This window comes from Thermobia domestica, chromosome 8 (genome assembly GCF_964235325.1).
Source record: "Thermobia domestica chromosome 8, izTheDome1.hap1.1, whole genome shotgun sequence".
NCBI lineage: Eukaryota > Metazoa > Arthropoda > Insecta > Zygentoma > Lepismatidae > Thermobia > Thermobia domestica.
This window is the reverse complement of record NC_137461.1, coordinates 3,924,714-3,943,324: the sequence shown is the minus strand read 5'-3', so window position 1 is coordinate 3,943,324 and position 18,611 is coordinate 3,924,714. Positions and strand designations below refer to the sequence as shown.

The following is an 18,611-nucleotide window of genomic DNA, read 5'->3' as shown; positions in this document are numbered from 1 at the left end:
CAGACAACGATACAAGTCTATTTTTACCGAGCACAATTATGTAGCATACTAGGATTCTGCTAGGAAAAACATTAAATGAAAAACAGCATTCAAATTGCTTGAGCGCAGATAGATTAAAATAGATGTGGTTTAATAGTGAACGAGACAAGTTTTGAAGTTGGTGTTCTCCAGGGTTTGATCTTTCCATCAAAGCGGCCTCCTCTATCTTGGTTCATAGATCAGTTCTCTCTCGCCAGTTGATAGGCTTCCGTGTAATTGCTCAAAGTATATCCACAGCCTCAAGAGTGTTTGGGTTCATATTGGTCCGACATGTGTATCATCGACTTCCGACTATTGCCTCTTGGTTGTCAAGCAGCAATTTGTCACGAGAGATGGTCTATGTTCGATCTAAATCGTGGCCAAGTAAATCCATATGAAGTTTGAGATCCCTATTTTTAGTGACCTGGGTGTTTAAGTAAAAAATATACACTGAGGGCTCACTGGATTGCGACCACCCGTCTAACACTTTGTTGCTCCACTCTTTTGCTCAGAGGACAGCCTGAGCACGGCGTAGCATGGATTCTTGTAGTTGCTGATATGTTTCGACGGAGACCTGACACCATATTGTGCTGGTACTGTGCTATCAGTTAATAGCTCAGAATAATCTCTAAAATATACTCATTGAATAAATGTGACAGTAGGGAATGAAACTGATGCACAACACGGTACTTAACTGCAAAATTATGGTTGGATTTAAATAAAATTCAAATGTTTTAATTTTGAAAATGACTAGTTGGGGAAAAGGTGAGAGAGAGAGAGAAATAGGTTATGACTAAGAGATGAAGGATGAGCACTAGCCTGACAGATCCGATGAGATTGATGTCGTCCTGGTCATCTGGATGATGAATGGTTTTCCTTGGAGGAGTCTGGATGTACTGGAGTCAACCAACAACTGGAACGTAATCCTGTTGGACTGCCAGGGGCGTCGAGTTCTCTCGTTACGATACGTTTTCAATTATGTTCTCCTTAACTTTATTCCACTACTCAGACGTCAAACAAATGTGTCTGTGGCGATGAACCTACAGAATGGCATTCTCGAGATATATATACAAACATCGTGTGCGTGGGTTTTCTCGGGTTCTCCCGTTTCCTCCCACTTTCTTCATTCCACCATTTCATTCATTACTCATCATCACCGTCTCCTTTAGTCTCACCGGCATAACCGTGGGACGTAAAACTCAAAGATTTCATTTTTCTCGAGACATAGAGTTGGTCATTCTCTAATGATGCGATGTGCTTCTCACCACGATCCTGCATCTTCCCAAACCTTGTGGCGAATACCCCTTGTTGATGTGTCCTCCATGGTTTTGCTTAATCGAAAAACGATGAGTCTGACATTCAGTGAACTAGGATATATCAAGCTAGGCGGAAAGGAACGCGGAAAAGCAAGAAGGAAGCTAGTCGGGTTTATTGACAATTTCAAAAGTAACAATTAACAAATACATGCTTATTCAAACTGTCTGGCAATGTACAACATTAATAAAAGTTTTGTTTCGTTGGATTTCAAATGTTCATAATTCTGTCGTTGATAAATGTAATTTAATAAAGAAATTGAAATTAGCAAATTAAGTTAAGAGTTTACACAATTATCACATGGTCACTTCACATCTAATACACAGCTACTTCACAATATATTCCTGATGGCATCCCACAATGAGCCCACAGATATCGGTGCAGGAATCATGGTGCGAGGAACTCGTTCCACAACTTCCCATAAACGTTCTATAGGATTAAGACCCGGTGAGTTAGGGGGCCAATTCATATGCTACAGCTCCGTGGAATATTCCTTAAGCTCCTTGGTGGCACCGTGCATTATCGTCCTGGAAAATGCTGTCTTCGAGTGGGTAGAAGTGTTGTATTATAGGATGTACGTGATTCTCTAACACCTGCAGGTATACAACGGATGTCTCGTTGTGGTCCATACACACCAACTGTCCAGTCCGTATCAACAGAACCATCCCTAAATCATACAGCTACCCAACCTGCTTAAACAGTACGCACCATGCACGAGGGATTCATAGCTTCGTGCTGTTGGCGCCACACGTGCACACGCCTGTCCGAGAGGAGTAGCACAAACCGTGATTTATTGGACTAACACACCCTTTTCCAATCATCTACGGTCCAATTAGCGTGTTTCTGTGCCTAAGCGCGACGAAGTCAGTTACGAATCGTAAGGAGTGGGTGACAAGTGGGTCGTCTGCTGTGGAACTCCATGCATATCAGGGTACGCTGTATAGTTGCATGCAATATGGGTGTTGTGCATCCATCACTGTATTGGTCACGTAATTCCCGGACACTGATGGTTCGTTTGGCTGTCACGAGCTGTTTGATGCGACGCTCACCCCGTATTTCCGTACGCCCCTGCAGTTCCGTCTCTTGGAAACCGTGACCTACGTAATTTTCTTCCCACTCCTTGTACACCTTCACTATACAGTAACGGGCGCATCCGAAAGTATTGGTGTCTTGGTTATTGGCGCACCTATTGCTCGGGTACCCACAATCATGCCCTATTGGAATGCGGATATATCCTACCCTCCTTCCTTTATAACAGTATGCTGTCTGTCAACATGTAGCCTCGAGTGTGTTCTTTCTCTGTAATACTGCCAGTCGGGGTGGTCATGTAATCAGGTTGACTGCTGACCATACTTCCTTGTATGGACGGGTAGCCGCAATTCAGTGAGCACTCAGTGTAGCTGTCGTAAACATCAGATGATGGCATTGTCCCAATCCTTCCTTCCTGATTCTGCTTCATACTTGACAAGCACATGTCATGTTCAGATTGTAAGGATAGAGGAAATAGTTTTTCTGTTAAAATTTACCATCTCTTTTTCATTACTAGGCGGTAGACGTAAACGTACAGTTCAAGATGCAATCTGAACCATCGCAATCCGTTCGAATTTCTTTTAATGTATTCTCCCACCGGGTATCGAACCACTGCAAAAACCCACGCGCAAGCCACTAGACCAGCGAGAAGAGCGATAGAAGGAATAGAAACGAGGAAGAAATGAGTATGGCAGAAAAAAGTAAGGAATAGACACACACATGTGCAATTTTGTTATAATCTTTGGACTTCCTTGTACAGAAATGGTGATGGTATGATAACCTTGTTAACACTCCTTTGACAGATATGAAATCGGTTGTTTCTGTGGCTTCCTGAATCTTGTGAGTCCTTTATGTTAAAATCACGGAATCACAAGGTGAATCCTAACTTCTCGTAGGCCTTTTTCTTCCCAGTTAACTGGGGTCGGCTTTTCAAATCGCTTTCCTCCAGTCCTAACTAGTGTTGCTAATTATAAGTATTCCTTGACAAGTAAATAATTTCGTCTTCCACCAGTCATGTACATGGCACAAAATACAGGTCAATATTTGTCAACCATCGCGGTCACGGTGGCTCAGTGGTAGAGAATTCACCTCTAGTGCGTGGGGTCCCTGGTTCGACCCTAGCTCGGGCCTAGTGAACTTTGTGGTGGACCACCAACACCGTGTACGTAGGTTTTCTCGGGGGGTTCTCCTGTTTCCTCCCACTTTCTTCATTCATCATCATCATCATCTCCTTTAGCCTAGCCGGCATAACCATGGGACATAAAACTAAAAGATTTCATTTGTCAACCGTCGTGAACTCTACAACTCTCTCAACCTAATGCTAACGTAATATTTTCTTTCTTTCTTCAAAATCTTAATACTGTAACTGACTTCGTGATGCCAAATACAATGAAACTCCAAAATAAGGTCTTTCAAAATCAAGTGTGTTAGGCTTGAAAGATATAAAACAACATTGATAAAGTGAAAATTTATATATATATATATATATATATATATATATATATATATATATATATATATATATATATATAAATATGTAATATTGTATGTCTTCATAGCTCGTAGAAAAGCATAGATACCAGCCCTTTTTCATTCAAAGGAAAGAATCAAAATTAATTTCGGACATGGGCACTCTGGATAAAATTTGAAAGCTCTGGAATATAATCATTGAGACCTTTTACTGTTGTCACAAACTACAAAAGAAGCTGTACAATGACTTAAGATTTGTACTCAGTGAAAACCCTCATTTGAAACACACACACTATATATATATATATTCCAACTTTTGAGTGGTTTTATGGGGAACTGAAAAATCTTTCCGTGTGATTTATATGAGACATCATCTACACCCTAAAATGTTCAGGCATTTCCGGCAGGATTAGAATGATAAAATTTGATTGATTGTAGCCTTCCGGATCTAACCCACAGTAAGATTGCCAAAACTGATTTTTTTTAGAGTCTTTTGGGGGTCTAAAGAGGAAATAAAAAATCTCTATGTTATTTAAATGGGCATTTTCTTGGGTTACAGAATCTTATCTTTTAGGTCGGTGAAACAGGAAAAGAAACTTGAAATTCGGTATAATTGTGGGTTCAAGAGGTGTGAGGCCGTAGGTCGAGCTAAAATGGATATAACGGAACTTACCAGCTATTACTCGTATATTCAACTGTGATGTTTTTACTTCGATAACCTTTTCTGTTTGTATCAAGGTAGTTGTTATTATTTTATGGATGTGTCATCTTTAATAAAATAAAATAGATATCGTCGTTGACAAAACAGACTACTTGGGACTATTATCCAATTTTATATATACACACAGGGTGTTTGGTAATTTACAGTGTTTGGTGGTTGAAACTAGACACCAAAACAAAGTCGATGGGCACAAACCTCGAAGCGACGTCTTTTCCGAATTATGAGCGTCGGAAATTGCCCAGCACGGAACTTTGAAGCGTCATAGCACAAAGACGAATGACGGTACCACATGTGGTGTAAAATTTGATATGTGGATGCAATGTTCCCTACATCAAAACAGTTTGCTATACTATTACATATGGAGGCCAGCTTACAATCTCTCTTGATCTGATCGTGCAGTTCAGTGCAATAGAATTGGCTGTGATTCTACGAGGCGCATACGAACTCCGCAGTTTGAAGAGGACGTGCTTCGAGGCATGAAAAAGATCCTTCGACGAGCACCTGATGCATAGTATAGGACGTGGGTGGGAGCAGAATAACTGTTTGGGAGGTTCACAATTAACAACTGCATCCATACCATATTCAGCGAGTTCTAAGTCTTGGTCCAGAAGATTTTGAGTCCCGTGTAATCTTGTGTCAGTAGTTGCTTCAGCGCTGTAAGATAATCCTGAGTTTTCCCAAATGATACTTCTTACTGACGAGACGACCTTCTCAAGGAATGGCGTGTTCAACTGTCACAATAGCCACGCGTGGGCAGGAGAAAATCCACATACTCTTCACGAGCGCGCATTTCAGGCACGATACATTGTGAACATATAGCAGGCATCATACATTGATGAGTATTGGACCGTATCTTCTCCCATGACGTCTTGCTGGTACCAACTGTCTGATTCTTTTACAGGAGACACTGCCAGAGTTATTTATTGAAAGAAATTTCTCTTGGAACCCGACAGCACATATGCTTACAACTCGACGGTACGCCGCCTCATTTCACGCATGCTGTCCTACATCATTTAAATATTTCATTTTGATAATGGATTGGCCGTGGTGGTCCAATAGCATGGCCGCCGCGCTCGCCCGACCTAATACTTTTGGCTTCCTTTCTGTGAAGTCAAATGAAGATGTTGGTGTGCGACAGGGGCGGACTGGCCCACCCTGCTACCCTGCAAATGCAGGGTGGGCCCCCCATACAGGTGGGCCCCCTCCACCAATTTTAAAAAGATGTGCTCAATTAAACCTACCAGCATCAAAAATACGGCTGTGTTCAAAAGTACATATCAATGCTTCCGCAGCTTATGTAATGACCACTAGAAGTGCAGATATAAATACACTTGTAGATAAAGGTCTCATGGACAGAAGAAAAGCTCAAGTTGAACTGTGGAGAAACATTTTGAAACGTATATTGGATATAGTTGTTTTTCTTGCACGACAAGGACTAGCTTTTCGAGGGAAGCGCGAAGAAGCAGCCGCTGATTTCAACAACAAAAAAGTTAATCATGGAAATTTCTTAGAATTGGTTTTATTGGTATGCAAGTATGATGCTATTTTAAAGAACCATATTTCAGAGGCGATTATGAAGAGTCAAAACAGAAGATTGCGCCAAGACAAGTGCGGTGAAGGAAGTTCACAAGGAAGAGGCTCATTAGTAACTTTTTTGTTGAAGACATTTGTCAGGAAGTTAGTAACCTATCTTGTTCTTCAGATAGGTGTGTTAACTAATAGTGTTAACGAAATAAAGCAGGCTGGTGCATTTAGTGTTGAAGTTGACTGTACCCAGGACATTACTGTTATTGAACAGTTAGCTTTGTGTGTTCGGTATGTGCTCCATGGAGAAGTAAGAGTGAAACTTCTGAAACTAATTCCTGTTGACAAAGCTACTAGACTGGGTCTTTACAAACAGATTGAGGATGAACTTAGTAAGCTGAAACTGTCAACGTCGCATATTGTAGGCTGTTCTTTTGATGGTGCAGCTAACATGAGTGGCCAGTATAACGGTGTCCAAGTACAGCTCAAAAAACTTAATTCGAATGTTCTGTATGTGCATTGTCTCGCGCATGTTCTAAATTTGGTAATGAGAAATGCAACAGAATGTTGCAAAGTCGCAACAGACTTTCTTGGGTTACTTCAAATGACAGTTACTTTCATCTGCGATTCATATAAAACAATGCAAGTGTGAATTTGTACAATGAAGAAAACTCAAGTGGTAGACAGCTACTTCGCCGATTACAAAAAATAAATCTGACAAGGTAGTGGAGTAAAGATCGAGCTCTAAAGAGTATCTGATGATTTTTCGACACCTTTGCAAGATCGGAAGAGGTTCATGACGCTGCTTCAATGTCTACTCACTATTGCAAGTATGAGTGATTTTCAAGCAGAAGTCACATTTAAAGCCAAGTGTTTGGTTCAGAACTGGTGTAAATTTGAAAACATTCTTATGGCTTTTGTTTTCAGCCAACTTTTTCACCTATGTACACCTACTTCGCAGTATTTGCAAAAATCTGGTTTGGACTATCTGACGGCTACAAAAATGATTTGTACGTTAGAATCAGACTTAAAGCAAAAACGGAACGTGTTTTGTTCTATTGAAACTAAAACTATGGAGTTTGCAAAGGACTTGAAAAGACAATTGAAGGATGCAGGATATGATGTTGCAGTTGAAACTTCTCTCCTTGCAAAGAGAATACCAGTAGCAACTCTTCAAGCAGACGAGCTTTCCCATGATGAGGCAAGAATTTTAGGTTCTCCATCAAAAGTGTTCCAGATAAACGTTTTCAATGTTATTTTCGATACTGCAATTGAGCAGTTACATTCTCGGTTTATCTCCAATGACAGTCTCATGAAGGACATTGCATGGCTGGATCCTACCCGTTTCCATGAGATAAGTACTTTAGAAAGAACTGCCTGATTCAGCTCTCAATACTCTACCACATTATTGCAAAGTGGAAAGAGAACAAATTCAAGAGGAACTGCTCCAATTTGCTCGTCATTATAGGGACTATAATCCACCAATATGTAAAAAGCAGGATATTTTAAGAAAGCATGGCAGCGAGCAATATGCTCATAGTAGTGAAAAAGAGGAAGATGATGAAACTTAGAGTGAGGAGGAAGATGAATGGAAATGCAAACCTGCAAGACAGTGTAAAGTGTGTCTAGTTCGTGCACTGCACCTGCTTCACGAATTAAATCTTTATGGTCCATTATATCCATCGTTGTATAAAGCATATAAGTATGTTCTAACTCTATCGTGTACCCAAGTATCATGTGAAAGAATTTTCTGATTATGAAAGTGATCAAAAATCGGTTGCGTTCATCGCTTGGACAAGATTTGTTGGAAGACTTTATTCTTTTATACATAGAAAGATCATATACGTTTGATTACGACAAAGTGATTGACAATCTTGTGTCTAGCTCCAAAGAATTAGGTAGATATTGGAAATTGTGAGTGTAACTGGGGCATAATGAAGATATTAATATTAGGATACATTTCTGGCATTCATATTAATATTATATTATATTAGGTTACAGTATGCAATTCAGTAGAAAATTTCAACCAATTTGATATTAGAACTGATTTATGAGGAAAGAAACTTACATTATTTCTGTCAGTGCTTTAATTATTTAGTGTTTCAAAGTTGACTTGAGATAAGTTTTTACTTATTGCATATGTATATATTTAGGGTTTTCATGACACTCATTTGTTTAAATAAATGGTTTAAATTCATTACATAAAAAAACAATAGCACTATATAAATAACTGAAAGCAACAATTCCGGTATTGTGTGTGTTTACAATAAAAAATGATAATTCTAATTACACACTGTATGAGTTACTATTAAAATGTTCCTTCTTCAGATTTTTTTGTAATTAATGTTTTGCTTTTGTATGAATATATGGGATACTATTTATGGGTTCGAAGATGAACTTTTATATGTAATACATATGAAGAATGCCAAGTACATTTTTTATATTTTTATACAGTGGGCCCTCATTTCAGTTTAGCAGGGTGGGCCCTATGGTTGTCAGTCCGCCCCTGGTGTGCGAGACCCCGGTTGAGTCGGAGCAAGATTTCATGGCCCGCATTGCAGCTGCAGCCGAAGACATCCGACACATGCATGGTTTGGATCACGTCTATGCGAACATGCATCGTAGATGTGAGGCATGCATCACTGTTCGTGGGCGTTCCTTCCAGGAGCTCTTGTAGCACAATTAGCTTCATGTAATGTGTCAGTCCCGAAATGTGTCAGTTGGATCATCCCAGTTCGTACATCTCGGTTCCAACTTGGCCAGTGGCACGTACTGACCTGGTGACCAATATTTCTCTTGTGACATGTTTAGAGTGCTGAACAGTAGTGGAAATCTATTCCATTTGTGCCTTCTTTTCACTAACCATTCATATTTTGCGCAGCTTTTTACTGTGCTAATGGCTTGTATAGAAGGGACACTCGTATTTATAGCAACTCATGAACACACGGCGAAAACCCCTCCAAAAGTTCTAACTTTCATTCGAGTATCACTCAATGCAGTTTTGTGTTAGTGTATGTAGTTTCCACTGAAGACTAGAAGCTGTGTGTCAGTGCACAAGATAATCTATGTAGAATGTAAACGGCAGATTTTGTGACCAATTTATAAAGGACGAAGAACGTATTTTGTGGGTCCTTGAACAAAGTGTTATGAAAAAGACTCATTAACTGTTTTTTTTTTTTTTTTTTTTTTTTTTTTTTTTTTTTTTTTTTTATGGAGCATTGTGCTGTACGAGGCGGAAATAGGATTTTGAAACACAGCGGCGAGAAATTACTGAAAAGTTTACAAATGTGACTCTGGATGGAGAGAATTATCTGGGTAGAAACAACTAATCAGAAAATGCTAGAAAAATTCAGGGAAAAACGTATGCAATAATAGAGAAGCAGAGAGCGGAAGAAAAGCTGATTAGGTCACTGGTTGAGAAGGGATTGTACTTTGAAAGATATCATAGAGAGAATGGTAGCAGAAAACCCATAGCCTGTAAGACGGAGGATGCAATTGGTAGACAATATTAGGAAGGGTGACTCATACGTTGGAACGAAGACATCGGGAGATTGCAACAAGTGAACTTGTTTGCTCATGGAACGTGACCTGCCATTCATGACAGAACACTTCTGACGAAGTGAGGCTGATATGACGTACTATGTTACAACACACATAAGATTGCATTAAATTATAACAAATTAAACCTTCAATAATAAAATTAATGTTTCTGGAATGCCTGCAACGTATTCACTGGTGGTTATGCACAACCACTCTCAGCAAATCATCATTCTCAATATTTTTGATTGTGTTGCAAATATCGACATGACACAGACTAATTGCATTGTAATATTAAATACTCTTTTATGTCATGCTGATTTTGACCTTTCTGTATTGAAAAACAACCAAGAATCCCTCACTTCCTTTGGGGAATCCTTTCTAGAGTCTTGATTTTGGTATTTTTGAATACTACGCCTATGATGTCGTGTGTCAAATTCCACACCGCCTGTGCCACGGCCGCCGGCCTCCGCTTTGAGATTTATGTCTATTGAGTTATTTATTTATTTATTTATTTTGGTGTTTAGTTTCAACCACACCAGTCTTGGGAAGTAACGTAACAAAAGTAACGTGTTACTTTTTTAAGTAACGTTTCCTCGTAACGCGTTATATTTTTTCCAAGGTAACTGTAACGGTAACGCGTTACAAATTTTTAAGTAACGTATTTAATTTGCTTTATATTTCGGATGAGTAACTACAATATTTGAATGTACTTTTTCTTTTCGGAAACAAATGTTTCTTTTCTGTAAGTGAATTTCTCAGAATGGAACAATGGAGCATGAACTACGTATGTCAGTGACTGGCACACAAAGAAACAGATAAAGAGCTTATTGCCACTTGCTGTTTTTGGAAAATGAGTACAGCGTCAGGGAAATCATATGTACTGATTGCAAGCATCAGGAAGATTTTGTCATAGATTTTGGCAGCTCCAAATCAATACATTCAATGAGTGAACTTCAAGAGCAATGGTAGTTTATTTTATTTTGATTGGTTTTGCTTTATAAAGATGGAGAACGAAAATATTTTACCGTTCGAACATTTGAAAGAATACTTTTTCTCAAAAGCTGAGGATGATGGTGGATTGAATTGAAAAGTAAAGTGTCTGAAGTGAACCGGCGGGAAATATTTATCAACAGCCATAATTAATGATATACAGTAAGGGGTTAATATAAATTTTAAACTGTGTTCTGATAATCAGGCCTACTTTATTACTAGAAAATAGTTCGTTGATGGTATATAATATTGGAGTTCTTTCAGATTATTTTGCGTGTCCTAGAGTCCCGTTGATAATAGAGTTTGGGAGAACTAGCTTTAAAAATATGTATCGATTTTAGAGTTACTGGCAAGTTTTGATTCACCCCCAGTTTATTATTTGCAGTGTGATGCTTCTCTATATTCTGTACTTTTAATTTTACATAACAGTATTATTATGTAATTAGTTTAGCAGAATAATAATAAGCAACCATTTTTTTTTCTAACGCAGTATGGCATTTTAGTCAGTTCTACATTATATGAAAATGTTCATGTAGCTGTCAAGTAAGAATTTGTTCTTGCATCTACATAAAGCGATTTAAAATGTGCAATATTACGTTTATAAAATCAGCGAATATATAAAATTTCCAATAAAGAACCGTCCGCGTGAAAGGATATAGCGGCGCTTCTATTATCAACCTACAATTGTAAACATTTGCGATGATTGCGGAAAATCAGAATGATGTGTAATAATAATAATAATAATAATAATAATAATAATAATAATAATAATATGATACAGTATTAGTACGGAAAATTGAAGTAATAAGTTTATGTATATATTCAGAGTTTCAGACCTAAAAGTAACGCGTTACTTTCGAAGTAGGGTAACAGTTCCTTTTTTGTCGCAAGTAACGCGTTACATTTTAAGGAAAAGTAAAGTAACTTGTAACGCGTTACATTTTTACAAGTAACTTACCCAACACTGAACCACACCAAACACTGTAATAGGAATTACCGAATAATCTGTGTATATATAGATTTAAAAAAGTGAAAATATATACACTTTGCAAACGAAAATTTTTTGATTTGGTAGCACTGAAAATGCATATGTAACCCTTGGTCACTGTCGATGATATGCTATGTAATCGTCTATAGTAGGTCAGATGGGGTAGAATGGACGCGTGTGTTGAAGCAGGTAGACTGTGGTAGTACTAAATGGAAGACCTCTCAGAGCCTCAAAGAAGTCAAATTGTGGATGCGCGGTAGTTGATGCAAGCGTATTTAAGGTGGCCAGTGTGTTAGGTGTGTCATGAGGAATTGTCTGGGGTTATAATGTCCTACAAAAACTAATATGGGGGCATGATGGTTCAGTGATGGTATGTGGGGTGCCTGGTTCGATCCCATTTCGCGCTAAGTAGGCTTTGTGATGGACAAACACCGTGTTCGTGGTTCTCCCGTTTCCTCCCACTTTATCCATTTCACCATTGCATTCATTTGTCATCATCAACGTCTCCTTTAGTCCGGCCGGCATAACCATGGGACGTAAAACTGACAGATTTAATTTCATTTCAAATAAAGCTAGTGTTGAAACAATATTGGCCAAAAGTAACAGCGGGCGGAAGAGAATACTCAGTGACAGGAATCGCCAAGCATTGAAGAAGATTGTCATCAAAGATCCAAGAACCATACAGCAAATGCGTTAAAAGTGACTGCAGAACTCAATAAGCACCTGAAACAGCCTATTGCGACAGACAACTCGACGCGAGTTGTGTAATCTGAACAACTACGATCGGGTTGCGCTTTCCAAATCGCTGATCACTGCCAACAATACTTTAGCGCAAAGAAAATGATGCCAAGAGCATGCAAAGTGCATCGCCGACTGTTAGAAATGCGTAATATTGTCCAATGAATTTGTGTTTCACCTTATTTCCAGCAGGCCGTATACTGTATGTATGGCGGCCCACAAAAATGATTATGTACCAAACTATCTCATCCGTACCGTAAAACATGACGGTGACTCTGTGTCCTGGTTCGTAATTTCCTGATCCGTTGGTCCTGTGATTAAGCGTACAGGACGCATTACTACCACTGATTATATGAACACGTGCATCCTGTGGTGCAAATGCTATTTCCGGGTAATTCATACTGCTGGAGCTGTTGAGGTACGACTTCATGAGCATTGCGATGAATTAGAACAGCTTCCCTGGGCCACCCAACACTCAGATCTCAATTATGGTCAGTTCTGGAGCTGAGTGGTGCACTGGATGGGGAAGATAATAATACTCCTATGATATTACTTATGACTTACATGCCTTCATTCCACGGCGGTTCAGAACTGTACCGCAGGCTAACGGTGGTCCCACGCTCTGATAAGCAGGTACGTTACCGTTTCTGCAGGGGGTTACCATTATTTTGATAACCATATATATATATATATATATATACCTGAAAAGATTTTAAGATGCTCTCTAAATGTTGTTATATAAGATATATAGGTGGTCTACTTATTTTTTTAAACATATCTCGTGTTACCATGTAAAAATACAAGAATCCGTTACTCAAAAGCAAAATTTAACTTAATTCAAGTAGATTTAATAATTTTACCTGATGTACGAGAGCCAACGTTACACTGTACAAGATGTTCCGGAACTCCTGTATCCCCAGATTTGAATATGACAGAGAGTAAAGTGAGTGAAATTTTAGTTTATTTATACCAAACAGTGTTTGAATGTAGGAATACCAGGCAATATTTTCTGTGACCATGAAAAAACAGTGTTTCCAGTATCAATTACACTCATATTCTTCTCTGATTCTCAAACCTAGAGGTACGGGGACTTCTCGAACGCCTTGTATAAGATCTTTTGGCCACTGTATCTCGTTAGATTCTTGTTCAAAACACATTCTGAACAATATAGAAACACAAGTGGTTACTAATTTCTACGGTCGGATTTATCTTGGACGGCCATTAAAGATAGCGAACGGAATAGATCACGTTCACTTCATTCTTTCGTACCTGTAATAATAATAATAATAATAATAATAATAATAATAATAATAATAATAATAATAATAATAATAATAATAATGAGGCATAATACGAGGAGCGATCAAAAAGTTCCCGGAATTTCATTGTAACTATTTATATAGGTATATTCAGTTAATCGCCTTCAAAATAAGCTCCTTGAGAACACACACATTTGTTCCACCGCTTTTGCCATTGCTGGAAACATCGCTCAAAGTTTTGTTTTGGTATATTTCGAAGTCCAGTCGTCGCGTTCATTTAGATGTCTTCTACGGTGGCAAAATGGTTACCTTTGAGGCCCTTTTTAATGTGGGGAAAGAGACACAAGTCCGCGGACGCTAAATCCGGTGAATAGGGAAACTGGTAGAGGAGGGGAATGTTTGTTGCTGCGAGCCGTTTTGCCATTGTAGAAGACATCCAAACAAACTCGACGGCTGAACTTCGGAATATACCAAAACAAAACTTTGAGCGATGTGTCCAGCAATGGCAGATGCGATGGAACAAATGTGTGTGTGTTCTCAGGGAGCCTATCTTGAAGGCGATTACCTGAATATACCTATATAAACAATTACAACAAAATTCCGCGAACTTTATATTACTAGTTGAAGAATTATAGAAAGTATTATGCGGAGCGGAATCAGCGGATTTCTGTCTCTTTCCCCAGATTAAAAAGGGCCTCAAAGGTAACCATTTTGCCACCGTAGAAGACATCTAAGACACCTGTTATACATTAAAAATAGTCTGGGTACTCGGTCAGATTTTGTTTTGGGGGCCACGTGGCTCAGTGGTAGAGCGCTGACCTCTGATGCGTGGGGTCCCTAGTTCGATCCCAGCTCGCGCCAAGTGAGCTTTGTGGTGGACGAACACCGTGTGCATGGGTTTTGTCGGGGCTCTCCCGTTTCCTCCCACTCTTCATTCCACTATTTCGTTTATTTCTCATCATTACCGTCTCCTTTAGCCTAGCCAACACAACCGTGAGTCGTAGAACTTGAAGATATCATTTCATTTCATTTTCTGATTTTGTTTTGTTGTAGGTCTTGTGGGTTATGAGACATACAAATACATGCCATATGGTCCAGTGTTGGAGGTATTGCCTTACATAGGGCGTCGAGCTATCGAGAACAAAGGAGTTGTACGAACAAGTAAGGAGCGACGACTAATGGGGAAGGAACTGATGCGAAGATTTAAAAAGGGTCAATGGGGTTACAATCCTGATTTACACCGAATATTCAAATGCAAATTCGAAGACTGTTTGCCACCAGAGCCTAAGAAGTTGAAAAGTAGTCCACCTGCAGCAATATCTGATAAGACATTGAGTAGTGGGAGTCAGACTGGGGCATCTGATACAACATCGAGCAGTGGGAGTCAGACTAAGGCATCTGATACAACATCGAGCAGTGGGAGTCAGACTAAGGCATCTGATACAACATCGAGCAGTGGGAGTCAGACTAAGGCATCTGATACAACATCGAGCAGTGGGAGTCAGACTAAGGCATCTGATACAACATCGAGCAGTGGGAGTCAGACTGGGGCATCTGATACAACATCGAACAGTGGGAGTCAGACTAGGGCATCTGATACAACATCGAGCAGTGGGAGTCAGACTAAGGAATTTATGGAAATCAGTGGATATCGTAGCAAAACTCGTATGAAGTAACATTCAAGATTATGATTTTTTCTTTTTGTATGAAATTCATGGGGATGGAGGTATTTGGATTAATATACTAGCAAGGATCTACAGCACAGCACTAACCACATAATATTGGTATTTATTAGTTAATATTGTGTGGTGCATTTAAATACTTCTGTAATAACTAAATATGTTGATACTAAACGCGTTAAGTGCAGACCATTTATAACATAGCAGTAATTACTCCATATAAATTGCACCTGCTTAGGATGTTTGTTTCGTGTTAATATTTTAACACGCAATACACAGGAAGGAATCTTCTTTGTAAATATTAATGTAGAAAAATCGAAACTAAGGAACTTGTAAATGACTATGATGCGACTGTTTGTATATTTTGTAAGTCAGTTGTAACAATAATCCTCTCTAAAACTTGTGCAATAAATAATAATAAATAAAACACTAAACGGAATTAAACTAAAATTTTGATTTTACAGAAGAATGATGCACTTTTTTTTTTTTTTTAATCAAAAGATCCAATATATTTCAATCAAAAGTTTTCATGTACGCATAGACCTGGAAAATTACAACCAAGCCCAAATTATCACTTAACTCAGTATGATGTACTTATTCCGTAGAAAATACGAAAACTCGATTTAAGGGCCGTTCAAAAAGTTTGTGGTCCCTAATCCAAGATCCAATATATTTGAATCAAAAATTTTCTTTTAGGCCTTATATCTGGAGAACTACATATAGTGTAGCTAAATTCAAACTGCCACTTAACTCAGTATGATGTATTTATTCCGCAGAAAAAGATACGAAAACTCGATTTAGAGGTGGTTAAAAAATTTTGTGGCCTCTGATCCAAAAAAACTAATTATTGGCCAAGATCGCAATCTTTTGATTCATTTTTTTTATCATCCCTAAAGTTCTTGTTATTTTATTTTTTAATTATGTTAACTTTTTTATGAGTATTTTAGCTCATGGGATTAGTAAGGATTTTTTTCTTTTTTCTTTCTTTCTTTTAAGAGAAAAGTAAACGATTAATTCATTTAGATGATACATTGCAAAAGTTATAACAGAGTGAAAACAGATCTATACTATTTCGTATGTTTTAGGTCTGTGTTTGGTGAGGATGCTTCGTTCAACTTCGTGAATTTCCGTTTTCTTGACGGACGCGTTATACATGCACAAAACAGGCCCGTAGCCAGCTTGATTTATTGGGGGTGAAGGGAGAAATAAAGACTGAGGGGGCAATGTCAAAGACATCAAAGAACACTATAAAATTGTTCATTTATTTATTATTTACAGAATCTGTATTTATTTTGTTTTATCGACACCGTAAATTTTTGTTTCATTTTTGTGTGCTTAATACAAGCTCTTTTGCGCTTTGTTTCATATTAATAAATAAAATTGAAGTATTTATTTTTAAAACATTAGAACAAAATTATATTACAGCAATTTTAGATTATATCAATACAAAGTAAAAGTATGTTTTATTCAATGTTTGCACTCAATTTTCTACCTTCTAAAATAAGCAATACACTACAGTTTATTTATATTCACAACTAACATTGTGGATTTTGATACTGTTATTTGGAAGTGCACCTGGTATCTTTGGATGCTTCTCATAATTGCAATAATAGGGCATGGTTTGGAATTCTTGGAATGGGTAAAAGCAATGGAAGATGTTTGGTGCATCTAGCAAGAAACATATAATTTTACACGGAAATGAGCAAAATTCACAAAGTTGAATTTAATTTGTTAAATATAACTGCAGGAATTTCACTGGTTTTGAGTCAGTTTGAAAATTCTCTTCAGCGTTATTTTTTAGAGAGAGCAAAAGGTAATTTAGGGTGGACAGTGCCCCCTCTAGCCCCTCCCTGGCTACGAGCCTGGTACGAAACTACATGTCGCCTTTCAAATGAGGTATAACTTAATGTTACTATAAGAATTAGAGATCGAATTCAAACGCATTAAAAGAAGTCGTCAATGATTTTCTTAAAATACACTTCAAAAAGCGAGATTCATTTTATCATCAAAAACTTGTCTTTGAATTTTTTTTTCAAAGAATAATTGTTCGTTTGAATACTAACCAATTGTAAAACTTTAAGTTACACTGAGATTATTTGAAATTCAGAACATTGAGTATATATAGGGTGAGTCAAAATAAGTGTTACAAGGCAATATCTCGCGAACTATACATGAAATAAGAAAAATATTAAGAGTCAATGTTCAATACAGAGGGGCCTAAAAAATAAGTCAAACACGAGGTTCCCCCGCCCTCCCATTTTGGGGGGATGGGGGGTGTACGTGAAATTTTCAAATTGGAACATAGGTTGAGTGATATCTTGTTCGAAAGAGCTTGGAAAATTGAACATTTTTATAGGAAACAATTTTAATAGGATGCACCGTTTTCAAGATGGCTCCAAAAATTGTACTGTATCAGATAAAATTTCCAGTACTTATAAATGAGAAACGTCTGAGTAGAATGAAGTGAAAAATAAATGAAATGAAAATGTATTGATTGAAGCGGGCGAGGTTCAGCCATGCCTGCTCTACCACCTGACCTTTGTCAAAAGAATACAATATTAAACATTACACATCAAAAGTAACGGGAAAAAAATTTTAAAAAATACAAGTAAAAGAATAAATCAGAAAATAAACAAGTCACATATGCATATTCGATATTGTTGGATTCACAAAGTATCGATATTGTTGGATTTAGCTAAGTTGTTACATAAAATTATACATGTCGTAAGTGCCAGAGGCCAGTTGCTGTTATTTCATCAAGTGTGATTTTAATGAATTTCTAAATGAATTATTCTATTCATTTCCGTAAGAGCTTTTGGTATCGCATTCCATACTCTCGGACCTGCTCTAGAAAATGACCCTTGCACTATCTTCAGTTTAAGTCTTTGTACATTGAATTTCTCACTGTTACGCGTAACATGAGAATGAATTTGTGACCGCTTTGTAAATTTACAATATAAATATTGTGGGGATTGAGTTTTAAGGATTTTATCTATCAGACAACTATAGCGCAGGTATCTTCTTCTCGATTGTTAAAATATCGTTTCTATTAAGCACTGGTAGGATATGTTCCGATTTCTTTAAGTTAAAGTCAAACCTAATGCACGAGTTCTGTATTTTCTGTATAGCTTTAGAATTGTAAACGGAGAGAGATGGTCCATATACAGCGTCACAGTAGTCTAATAACGGTAAAACAAGAACTTGTATGAGATATAATTTCATAGACTGAGATAGAAAGTCTTTGCCTTTATAAAGTCGACGTATTAAAATAATAGCTTTATTACACTGAGTAGATACATGATTATTATAATTTAGTTCCTTATCCAATATGAGTCCTAAGC

The 18,611-nt window shown here is 37.8% G+C and overlaps 1 protein-coding gene across 2 annotated transcripts in view; it reads left to right on the top strand.

Moving 5' to 3' along the window:
* The window catches only part of slgA (proline dehydrogenase slgA), a 201,731-nt gene extending 186,055 nt beyond the window's left edge, over positions 1 to 15,676 (top strand). Inside the window, exon 9 of one of the 2 annotated variants that reach the window (XM_081768011.1) lies at positions 14,645 to 15,676. In XM_081768011.1, coding sequence (XP_081624137.1) covers positions 14,645 to 15,267 — 623 coding nt within the window. In that variant the 3' untranslated portion in view covers positions 15,268 to 15,676. The remainder of the gene's footprint in view (positions 1 to 14,644) is intronic. The other variant, XM_081768008.1, reaches the window with a different exon arrangement.
* Positions 15,677 to 18,611: the final 2,935 nt, after the last annotated feature.